The following is an 11743-nucleotide window of genomic DNA, read 5'->3' as shown; positions in this document are numbered from 1 at the left end:
TTTGTGACGTTATATATTTTGGATTTCAGCCTCATAAGCAAAGCTATGCACACACTTCCTCTGACTGAATGCTATTTACAGTGAGATGATTTTAATTTTCTCCAAACAACTACCCATTAGAGTCACTATAACTCATGGTAGGTGTGAATACCAGCATCCTGAGCACAAAATTAATCACTATTGATCACGTTATAACCATAGAAAAATAAATAATTATAAACTTTACTCAATGTTTTTTCCATTGTACCAAGAATAATAATCAAAAGTAGTTGGGTACGTATTATCATCTTTAATAGTAAACATATTTTTAACCAGTATACAGTAAATAAATAACTTGTACAAGGAAGAGATCATCTCAAAGGGTAAATATTGCATCATTTTGCCATTTAGCAAAGCGCTTCATCCAAAGTGAGCTACGCCTGAGGAACAACATTCAGTTGCAGACCGATTTAACAAAAATCGGTCTAAATTAAAACATGTGCAGCGTCCATCATTCATCTCTCACTTGCTGGTTTCCTGAACAAAATACGCCGTAAACCTGCTGTACCTTATTTGGCCTCTGGAGGCAGCAAAAACAGCTAGAAAGCCCACGGAGGACAGAGATGCTGCTCCATGCATGGTGGCAGAATTATAACATTATTAGAAAGTGCAGTTAAAGCTATTTAAGAGGACGAGATTCCAATGACATTTTACCCAAGATTCAAAAACAGACTCTAATCTTAAAGAAAACTTTTAAGTTCCTAAAATCAAGTTGAAATATTCTATAAATCATGATACAATAAGCTCATAAAAGAGGAAGTTCTTTCTGTTTCCCCACAAGTTGTGTCTAAATGTGTCGACGAAGGTTCGCCGTGAGCGAGACCAGAAGCAGCAACGTCTCCACTCTGTCAGAGCGGGTCATTTATGCTGTTCAAAACCACCAAGGAGTGGCGGCTTTCTCACTAAAGTTACGCTGTGTGCATGTCGCTGTGGTCTCTTTCCATTACCACAGGACTGTATTTGCAAGATTAGAAAAACCCGGATCGTCCCTGAGCTTCCAGTAAGTGCCATTGGTCAGCCACACGTCCCGTCCACAGGAATCTTTGGCTTTCCTGAGGCAAAGAACGGGAGGAGATTAGTGATTTGAAAACCTGGAATATACTGGCGATCATGGTGACAACTGTGAAAAACATATTTCGTTTTTCACGCAATATGGATTATATACTTTGCAGCCTCTGAAAGATATGTACAATCTAATACCTGTTTGGCATTTTAGAACAAAAATCTTCTTCTGTGCATACAACAATAAGTTTGAATTGATAATTTATTGAATGTTTGTTTAGGAAAAATTATGACCCATGAGTCCACTTTGTAAATTAAAGGACATTTTTACACAGTTTGACCAACAAACAAATCTGTCCAGATTTAGTCTGCACTTACTTGAAAAACCGAGGAATATGCTCCTCGCCCCTCTTGGCCAGCTGCTTTCTCCGCTCTCTTTGAATTTCTTCAACGTCGTCTTTCTTCCTGTCGGCCTCGGCGACTTTTCCTTCCTCCAGCATTCTGCAGAACACCAAGAAAGAGGAACGACTCCAAAAGTAAGCTGCACATTTTATCATTTTGTGCCATCGTTTTTTCACAGCCTACACATCTGTAATTTTGAACGCTGGTTTTAAATGGTGTTTGAAATCGGAAGGGATCTCCGACCTTTGGTCTGGGCGCAGGCGAGTGTCGGTGGGAGGGAGGAGAGGCTTCAGGTTTGGCGTGAGTTCATTCAGCTCCATGGCAAACGAAGAGAAGCCGTAATACAGCAGGTAATCCTTTGGCTGAGGATCTGTACAAGACAGAAGCTGCTCAGATGGGCCGCAGCGCAAACGTGACACTTGGATTTATGCTGTTTAAACCTTTCACCTCAAAAGCAGAATCTTTGTGCAGCTATTAACAACAACATCGTCGTGTGATGCAAGCGCCTCAGTGCAGTGTGTTTTATTTTTCGCTGAAATAAGGAGACTCACTCGGCTTCCAGATGCACTTTGGAGTCGGCAGAGTATCGCAGAAGATGCCTTCGTGCCAAAGACCTCCAAAGCGGTGAATGACGTTGCCGCTTTGGTCGATAACTGTCCCTTGAACTTCGTTCTTGTTTGAGTCCGAACCCCAGTAACGAGACTAAATGAGAGCACGAGCAAAATCGTTTTTGGTTGGGTTTTTTTGTTTGTTTGTTTTTTTTGTTTGTTTTTTTTTCAAAGAAAGCATTAAAAGAAAAATATTCAGAGTTTCTGAGAAGCTGCTTCGTTAACCTTGACAAAGGTGATCTTGCAGGTGCAGGTGTTGTTAGTCAGGTTCTGAATGGTCACCTCTCCGTAATGCTCCAGATACCTCTGCTGGCTGAGCACGTTGTGGATGCAGGTTACCACTTTGTTCCACTCATAGTGATCACCATACCTAGAAAACATTCAAAATACAGTCGAGTTAAAGCAAATATCCAATAAATGCAAATTTTCATTTGTGTCATTTTTAAAAAAAAAAAAAAACATTTGATCTGTCCCACGGATGCTTATCTTGCCACATGCCCAAAAACTTGTATTTTTAATAGATGTCTTAATTTAACAACAATTAAATTAATCTGAAACGTCGAGTCCTGTCTATGTGCTTCAGTTAGTGCAGCTGTATTGGGGTAAAGAGTGTAACATTTAGTGTTCTGCTGTGTCCAAATGGAGGATGTTGCTATTGCTGTGATGTCACCATTTTTTCTCCATACTTATTGAGCAGGAGAATGAAGTTCAGTGACCTATGCACAGGCTATCGGTGCCTCAAAGTTGAAACAATTGACATAAGAATAATATAAGGCCAGGTCCCCCACCAAGTCAGCCATTTCAAGCATTCAGCTTGAAGACATGAGTTAATTTTCATAGCATATGCACAGAGAAGCCTGAGAGTAACCAATGATATTAATGGGTAATTGCTACAACATCTGAGTAGTACTTTCATTGGTTACAATTTAAGTTGCACTTATGTGAAGTTTATATAGAGTGTCATGTTTAAAAAGTTTCAAACTTTTTAATGTCCAAAAAACAGCGACAGCCTGTCTTAGCAGAAGATCAAGGTGACGCTCGAGTGATATTTACTTAAAGCAGCACATCTTCATTAAACCACCAAGTCACAGTCAGATACGCAATAGTATTACACAGTTTTGAATGTTTTCTGTTGATTTCAATAAAACAAGTAAAAAGACCATAAAAGACTATGATAAACATTTGCATTTTATAATGCAAATGTTTTGATATTTCCTGTATTTCTTTATACCAGGTTTGACAACTATGTAAACCCGTTTTCTGCTTCTTCTAGAGCATCCATTGGCAAATATTTTCCGTTCCAAATCAAAAACATATCTCTGGCAACATGTCTGACCCTAAAAGTTTCATTTGTTACTGTTGTCCACGTCCGCTGCCAATAGTTGTATTACCAGGCATTTTCTGCAAAATAATTTGTTGGCGTTTCATGGTGGCAGTCGTGATCTTTGCCTTGGAAACCACTGATTTACAGGAGTGAATTTGGAGCAATAAGATCCTACTCTACCTCCTAAAATCTCTTTAACACTCACCTCTTCCAAGAACAATTCGTCACCTAACACCTTCAGCACGCTAATTCCCACTTACTCCGCGCTTCTCTACCTGCACAGTTTCCACACGGATTATTTTCAGTCACTGTAAAAATAAACTACACGCCCGGCTTATTTTGCAGCCTAGAAAGTATATTTATTCAATTCTACTTTAAACCAATGAGCATTGGCAATAAAAACAAATCATTTTATATTAACCAAAATAGGAAACTGAAAGAACAGCTAATTTTGTGTGGGATAAAATACTAACTACCATAGGAAGGTTTTCTATTTTCTGCTAGCTAAATTAAGAAATGCTTTAAGCTTCCTAAAAAAAAAAATTAAAAATCAAATGTTATATCTGCCAAAGCAGCAGTGAATTTATAACATAAAGCATGATGGTTTACCTTGGCAAAGTTACATTGACCATTCCTGTTGGCAGAATCTCCAGTGACTTTCCCCAGAATTTATTCTTCCACCTTTGATCTGTTGACACAAGGCAACGCATTTATACACATGTGAAGGAACAACGTTTTATAAACAGATGTTAACAGAACGGTTACCTTGCCAAAACGTGAAGTTTTCTGACTCAGCATGGCAGGCTGAGATGGGTGGGTGGTGGCATACCTGGTACAACAGGAAGAAGTGATTAAAAAAAAAAAAAAAAACTTTGACAAATACAACATATACACAAATCTCACTTGTTAGCTTTTTTTTAAGGGGTGAAATTAAACTGCAGCCGGCTGAAGAATTCATATTAATCTGCTGCAAGTTTTTAAGGCAATAAATCATTTTAAGTGAACCAATAGGACTTGGTTAGACAAAGCAGACAAATAAAACCATGGGTTAGACATTTTAATGTCCAATCATAATTGTATTAAATCTGCTGCAGAGTTCAAATATCCCTTTTAAATCCTTATGTGGAAAAGAAGACGCAGCTACCTGCTCACTGACGAAGCGGAAACCTCGATCATCTCTGACGCACTCGAAGGTTTCTCCCAAAACTGGATTAAAGGGCTTGTAGCGGTTCCTGAACGTTGCAGTGGAATAACCAGAAATAGCAAAGGCAGCGACGTAAACCTGGATTTGTGAAAACAAAAAGGAATTAGGCTCCTTTAATTTTTTTTCAAAGATAAATTTGAAAATGACTACCAGTACATTTATTTCAACTAACTGAAAAGGAAAGAGACTTCTTTCCTTTCTTTCTTTTAAATAAAGTCAAGGTTAGATGGTCATTTTGTTTTACAACTGGTGCAAGATAAAATCATCTAAAATAGACCAACGCATTGCTAATACAAGCTATCCCTTAATGCCATGACAAGTCATATTGAACTATGAAACACAGAACTATTCATTTTGTTATAATTTCTTCTTTGTAACATTGACACATTCAACTCATGATCTTGAGAAAGATGGACAAGATGATTTTGTCAGCTAATATTAACACTTACACATGTTTATTTTTTATTTTTTGCACACAATCATCCTGCGTACGGCCTTACCATCCTCTGGTATGGGTCTGGTGTGTTGCTGGCCGTGTCCAGCAGCTCGCTGTACTCCAGCTCTTCACACAGCCTCTGCAGCAGGTTAACTGGCTCATTGAGAGCTGCTGGCATGGAGACCCGAGCCAAGTCTTTACCTGAGGAAAAAAGGGACAGATGCCTCAAAAAAACATCACGTCAGTTGTAGTTTTTTTCCTCTTTGCACTAGTAAGCGCTACTTGCCTATGTTATTGTAGAGAATAGCCATGAGGCCGACGTGGCTGTTGTCAGGGCAGGGAGCCGGCAGAGTCGTTCGGCGGCCGGTGCTCTTGGGAACAACATTGTTTGGAGTCCTGGAAATACTCGCTCGGTACTTCCTGGTCGTCGACGCTGCGCGGTGTGAGAAAATATTAATTAATGTTGATCTCACATTTAGTTTTTTCGTTTTATTTTTATTTTTTTTTTGAGGCTCTGAAACAGAGGGGTAGGATCTGTGCTAGAAAAACACAATGAAACGTGAATATATTTTTGTTTTACTGTGATGGAAAGCGTTCAGATCTCTGGTTATGTTCTTAACAAAGTAGTGGCTCATATGATGATTTCATAGTAGGATAACCTTGAGTAATGAAAATAACTAGTTTTACGATGCCATTTGCTCTTGTTTTCTGGTTTTATTTTTCACTTTCATTTCCCCACTGAAGTACAATAAAGGTTATTTTTTATTACGCTCTGTTTGTTAATTATTTTGAATACACTGACATTAGCAAAAAGAGGCATCTGCTACATGCAGTAGTTCTTAAATGCTTATTGTAAACAATATACCTTTCTAAGAATTGGGACCATAGCACACTTATATTAGCTGGGTAATTAGTTGAGCTCATCAATTTGTAGCTTGCCAATGTACTTTTAAAACCATGTTATTGGTTGATGATGATCAAATGATTCTTTAAGGGTTGTCCCACTATCAGGCCCTTGGGGACGAGGGTAACGGCAGAGGTAACGTTAGTTCAAAATGTTCAGCCGTACTCACCGTGTCCCTCCTCTGGTTCTGAATTACTGGTGCTTCCGTCGCTGAGCCCGGACTCATCAGACACCTCAGAAGAGCTGCCACAGAGGACGTCGTCGTTGGCATCGAAATACTCTGCCGCCGAATCCGTTACTGAAGGAGGCCCGTGAGACGGCGCAGGCTGATGACGATAGACGGAGAAGCAAGAAGGAGCTCTAAAACCGGTCCTCGAAACAAGTAAGGCAGGAAAACACGGCAGAAGGTGTTTATCGTACCACAGCTAACGTGTTAGACTGGTGGAGGTTGTTGGCTTCCCAGGCTTCTTGCAGTTTTTGCCTCTCCAGGGACAGAGTTTCATGCACCGACTTCAGGGAAGAAAGCACTGAAGATGCAGACAAGAATAATTTAGAAACACATAACATTTCAGTGGATAATACTAGAGTATTTTCCATGGACTTTCTCTGGCCACCATTGAACATGTTGAGCCTTAAATAAGTCCTTCCATGTCTTCAATTTGTTAATCTCGGTGAAAGCTGAAGATTAACATTCGTGGTGCTGTTTGCATCTGTTTGTCTGACCTTGAGTTGACATGGCGCAGATGTCCTGCTGAATTTTCTTGCCCTCGGGTGATAAGATAGTGGGAGGGGCCACCTGGGAGTAGACATAATCGGGGATAGAGGGCACTGACACGCCGAGGTGGGACGAGCTGCTCAGGTGACTGGAGGACAGCTGTGAGGTGGACAGGAGAGGACACGTTATGGTAGAAATACTGGTTAATTTAACAGTTCGCCTGTTGTCTGTCAGTTTGTGCCTGGTGCTTCGATCCGTTATCCTGCACAGAAAGTGTGTGCTTGAACCCACATGCACCCTGACAGACAGCTGGAAAGAATCTGGGCTCTGTGTCAAACTGGGCTCACATAGTATTTGTCCACTTGTATTGCGCATCTGAAGCCAAACGATATTTGCATGAAGGTTTCTGACTCATGAAAGCTTCTAATGTTCACAATCAAGAACATTTTAAGGTTTTCCTAGTTTTTAATCCAAAAAAACATTAATTTTACCGGGACTTTATGTGAAAGACCAATACAAAACAGAACAGACGGAAAATGATGCATGGTTTCCAAAATCAAGACAAAAATCTAGAAAGTGTGGTGTGCATTTGTGTTTATCCCCTCAAGACAAGCTATGCTAAACCAAGCTAGCTGAGTATTTGGTATAAATATTACTTGAAGCGTAACCTCCAGATAGATCTTACAGCAATAAAGCATCAATACATTTGAGCTAAAATTATACTTTTATTGCAAAACATTGACTAGAAGGTGCAACTAGAAGCAGAGCAAGGCATGTAAACAAAACATTTCTCCCACTAACTCTGGTGATTGTGACACTTTTGTGACAATTAGTTGAGCCTAATTGGATCGGTGTATTCATTTTACAGTTTTGTTTTATATCAAATTGTTGAATTAGTTATTTATTCAAAATCAAATAGGATTTACATGAGCAGCTATTATTGGTTGTCTTTTGCAGGTCAGCATTCTTTAAAGAACAATATGAAACATTTTGGTGTCTGTTGTGTTTTTAAGCCAAATCCACCAAATTACAGTGAAGTGATTTCATTGTATGAATGAGTATGATATGGAAATGCATCGCATTTGTACATCTACCTCAAATTTAAGTTAAAAAAAATTATTTGTGTTGCATTTTGATCCAGTTACATTCAATTCTGCAGCTATTACTTTACAGATCAGGCAGATTGATAATCTGCCTGTCGGCAACTCACCGACTTGGAAATCCCCCGAACAGGCTTTGAAATGAATAAAAGAAAGTTTCAAACAAATACAATCAAAATCCAGACACCCAAAATTGTAAACATATATACATGTTAAAGTGGTGCATAAAGAGAAAGAGAGAGTGAATTTACAGACCATTCTTACCATTCCCAGGGCCTCCACTCTGGATAGTGTGCGAGAGTGACCCCAAATCTTTCCTGCCTTTGTCTTCTTTGGCTTCTCAAGTGACAGATTCTGTTTAAAGAAAAAAAAAGATTGGATAGTGCTCTATGTCTTAATTAAACCTTAATTACAGCAGCTGTATAGATCAAGTGGTCAGCCTTTGAATACCTGTGTGCTGATGATGCGTTGCAGGTCTCCGTTAGTGAAATTCTGGCCCACCTCCATGGCCTGAAGCCTCAGAATTAAACGGTTCAGCTCTGACAGGTCCAGATTACAGCGATTTAACTCTGAAACAAATGGTTCTGTTCAGTCAGTTCTAAATTATGATTCCGACTTCAATAAATATGTCTTCAGTAAGACTTCTACTGTAACTTATTTATGTATGTATTGTAATCTCCATTTATTTATTTTTTTTAATCCCATATTTAAGGTGAATCCGATATGGAACGGATTCACTTGATCCCCTTTCTAATCAAGAAAGTATCTTTTTCCTTCATAGTTAAAGTTTGATGTTTTATTTTCAATTGTGGTAAGTAATAATAAAAAAATCTGAAACAAATGGTTTTTTTTTAGTTAGTCTTTAGGTTGCGCAGTGCTAAATAAGTTTTATTCATAAAGGGTGAAAGCAGCCTTGGTTTGTAACGGTTGATGACCTCTGGTCTTTGGTCTTTTCTAGCTGACTGTGCGTAAAATACCTTGAACACATGTGTCTGGATTGTGGCTGTGCCGCAGCCAGGCCGACACCTTGGAGTTCACAGCAGTGTTGGCTGACGGTAGGACCCCCGATCCTCCCGCTGAATTTTCAACTCCTGCCAAACTCTGGTACCACAAAAACGGACACAAAAGAAAGTGAAAAGCAGCAAACGTAGGACTCGTTTTTAACCTCCCGGAGAGAAGGCGCTGTTCGGGTTGATTCTAGCGATTTCATAGTCACCACGTCTCCATTTCTGTGAGCTTGTCCGGTCTGAGTCGCGTTGGACAGCGTCTGCAGGAGGCCACCGTGAGCGTGAGTTGTCTCGTTCTTTTTGTACAGGCGGTGTGCTTGCAGCTTCGTCACCCAAATGTAGAAGAGATCGTGGCTTTTTGCCTTGAACATAAAAAGAAGTCTTTTGTCTTTTAGCTTGGACCGCACTCTGCTGTTTTTGTTTAAAACCAAGCAGCAACAATTTAATGGCCATGCTTACCTTGATGTGATAGAGGATGTCCCCAGCGTCCAAGTCGATCCGATTAGATTTTTTGTTTATCGACATAACGGCATGACTAACATCTAGTGAACCCTGGACTCGACCCTTGGAGACCTGATGGGGAAAAAAGATTTAAGTGTTTTCAAATCCTGTAGCATAAAACTTCCTTATTTTCTAGTGTTCAAGTTAGTACTGGCATAAATTTTAAACTGTGCAAAGGCAGATGTCAGAAAGGAAACATGTGAATGAATGTGAGAAGAAATGTGAAGATAATTGTGACAAAAAAAACACAACAAAAACTAAATTTTCTCCTTCTCATATTTGTTTTTAGCTTTGAAGCAAAATCCAATAAAGATAACTATGTTAGACGTGTACCAGACAGGCGTAACATTATAACCACTTACATAAAAGTGTGTTGGTCTCCCGTCTTTGCTGTCAGATATTAATGAGGATTATCTTTAGCTTGATACCAACATTTCAAAACATGTGCAAGGAAATCAAGTTTGGTGCCTCCATAATATATTTAACCTTTGGCGATCAAAACCAAAGTAACCTTGCGGTCAGAGCACCTTCTTCCACGTGGTGGTTGCGTCTCCTGCACACTGCAAACATGACTTCTTATTTCTTTCTTTAACAAAGAGGTTTCTTATGGCCATTTGTATGATACAAAAAAAATCCCACCAGATTTGAAAAGAGCATGTGACTAGTTGTCATGTCGACAGATTAAATTAAACACTAATTTGTAATTCGAGAGGGTCAGATTAGAGGGTTCTGGATTCTTGTATTTGTTGAAAACCGTGGATCATTTTCCTTCCACTTCGAAATCATGCACAACTTTGCGTTGGACTATCGCACAAAATCCCGATAAAATATGTTGCGGTCTGGTTGATATGATGTGGCAAAAGGTAAACAAGTTCAAGGTTCGTGAATATTTTTTGGCTAAACACTGTATTGTCAGTATTTAAAGGCTTAAATGTTCACTTACATCTTGTTGGTTTTTGGAGTACCGTAAGATTCCTGCTTCCAGAACAAAATATCTCTGTAAAATAAGGAAAATCTCAGATAAAGCATAATAGTGAGGATAGTGAGACTGTATAATTATTACATTTATTTGCCCCTCACCTTGTGCCAGCCTTTCAGAGGCCACTTCCTCCTCTTGAGAAGATACCCCTCACACATTCCTGGAGGACTCATATCCTGAGGACACTCACTTCCTGCTTGCATCTCTACTTGAAGGTCATCAATTACTTCCCAGTCTTTGATAACCTGTTGACACGTAAAACAGGAAAATCACTTGAGATTGTGTGTTTTTAGTTCAGGAAGGATCCGATTCTCCTGGGATAAACGCACAATTTCTGCAATTGTTCCAACAGTTTTATTTATTTTATTTGTATTCTGCACGAAGACTGAAACTGACCTGTGACTGACCTGTCTGGAGTGACGAGACGACAGAGTGCTGCTGCTCTGAGAGAGGGCCGGCTTGTTCCACGGCGGTGACGTCTTCTCCAGACCACTCGCCAGCGATTGGCTGCGATTGAGTGAAGGTCCATTCAAGTCCATGTCCGTCCTCACGCTCCTCTTGACCTCACGCTCCTCTGTGTGTTTAGAAAGACCCTCCACAATCTGCTGAAAGCCTCCTGTGGTCAGAAAAAGTGAAGTAGAAATAGAGAAAGGATTAACTTCTTTAAAAAAAAATTGTCTTGTTGCAGGCATGACAAAAAGGGAGAAAATCCAACATGAAATTTGGAGATTGTTTAGAAAGGAAAATCTGAAATCTGTTCCCATGCTTGAATTACTCTGACATCCTTAAATAAAGTATGATGTAACCAATTGCTTAAGAAGTCATAACATTAATATATGAAGTTTTTGTCATGCATTCGAAAAACTGTGTGAGTTGGAAAACAACCTGAGCAAACACAGTAAAACACAGAAGCGGCAGCATAACAGCAACCAAATGTGGCTTAAAAAATATTTATTCCTAAGATTTTCATCAGTAAAGAATTGGGAAACTCATGTATTACCCTCACCCCTTTGTGTGAGTCACTCACATAAAACCAAATAAAAAAATACATTGCGCTTTGGGATTGTAAAGTGACAAAATGTAAGGGTGAAGGCCTATTTATCCAAGGCACTCATGAATTTCAAGCATTAGCTTTTTTTTACAGATAACAGTGTCTAAAGAAACAATATTTTTCCCTAAAAAAAAAATCACATTTTGCAGCAAATTAAATGTACGAAGCCAGTTGCGGATGGCGGTGGCCGGTTGTTAATCTGGTGTTGTATGTGACACGATGGTAGAGACTGCCTGCAAGAGGAAGATTAACCTTTGTCTAATTAGATTTTCAGAAGATGCTTTTAGCTACTTGGAGCAATTCGATCTCCGCCCAAAGAACTCTGACACAACAATAAAAATGAACCTTTGCATCGAAAGACGGCAACAAACCATTTCACAAGGTAGCTTGGTTGAAATTTCTTTAAATCGTGCAATAAGTTGCAAACTTTTAAAAAAATTGCATTTTAAAACAAATCTATTCTAATTCTAA

The 11743-nt window shown here is 39.3% G+C and overlaps 1 protein-coding gene across 1 annotated transcript; it reads right to left on the bottom strand.

The window, feature by feature from the left end:
• Positions 1–208: 208 nt before the first annotated feature.
• On the bottom strand, positions 209–10834 carry osbpl7 (oxysterol binding protein-like 7). Its single transcript, XM_088001100.1, has 22 exons — positions 10629–10834; positions 10323–10466; positions 10186–10239; positions 9201–9314; positions 8937–9103; positions 8712–8833; positions 8185–8303; positions 7999–8088; positions 7845–7868; positions 6643–6793; positions 6340–6446; positions 6089–6245; positions 5302–5448; positions 5080–5216; positions 4520–4657; positions 4141–4204; positions 3985–4063; positions 2277–2421; positions 1995–2145; positions 1687–1813; positions 1420–1542; positions 209–1091 (listed from the first exon to the last, which is right to left on the bottom strand). The coding sequence occupies exons 1-22, from the start codon at positions 10758–10760 to the stop codon at positions 983–985; spliced, it is 2601 nt and encodes an 866-aa protein (XP_087857226.1). The 5' UTR covers positions 10761–10834; the 3' UTR covers positions 209–982.
• Between the last annotated feature and the right edge of the window lie 909 nt (positions 10835–11743).

The sequence above is a fragment of the Poecilia mexicana genome, unplaced genomic scaffold (assembly GCF_051168715.1).
Source record: "Poecilia mexicana isolate PSO_F unplaced genomic scaffold, ASM5116871v1 scaffold_19, whole genome shotgun sequence".
Classification (NCBI taxonomy): domain Eukaryota; kingdom Metazoa; phylum Chordata; class Actinopteri; order Cyprinodontiformes; family Poeciliidae; genus Poecilia; species Poecilia mexicana.
The sequence above is the reverse complement of the archived record's forward strand: the minus strand, read 5'-3'. Positions and strand labels throughout refer to the sequence as shown.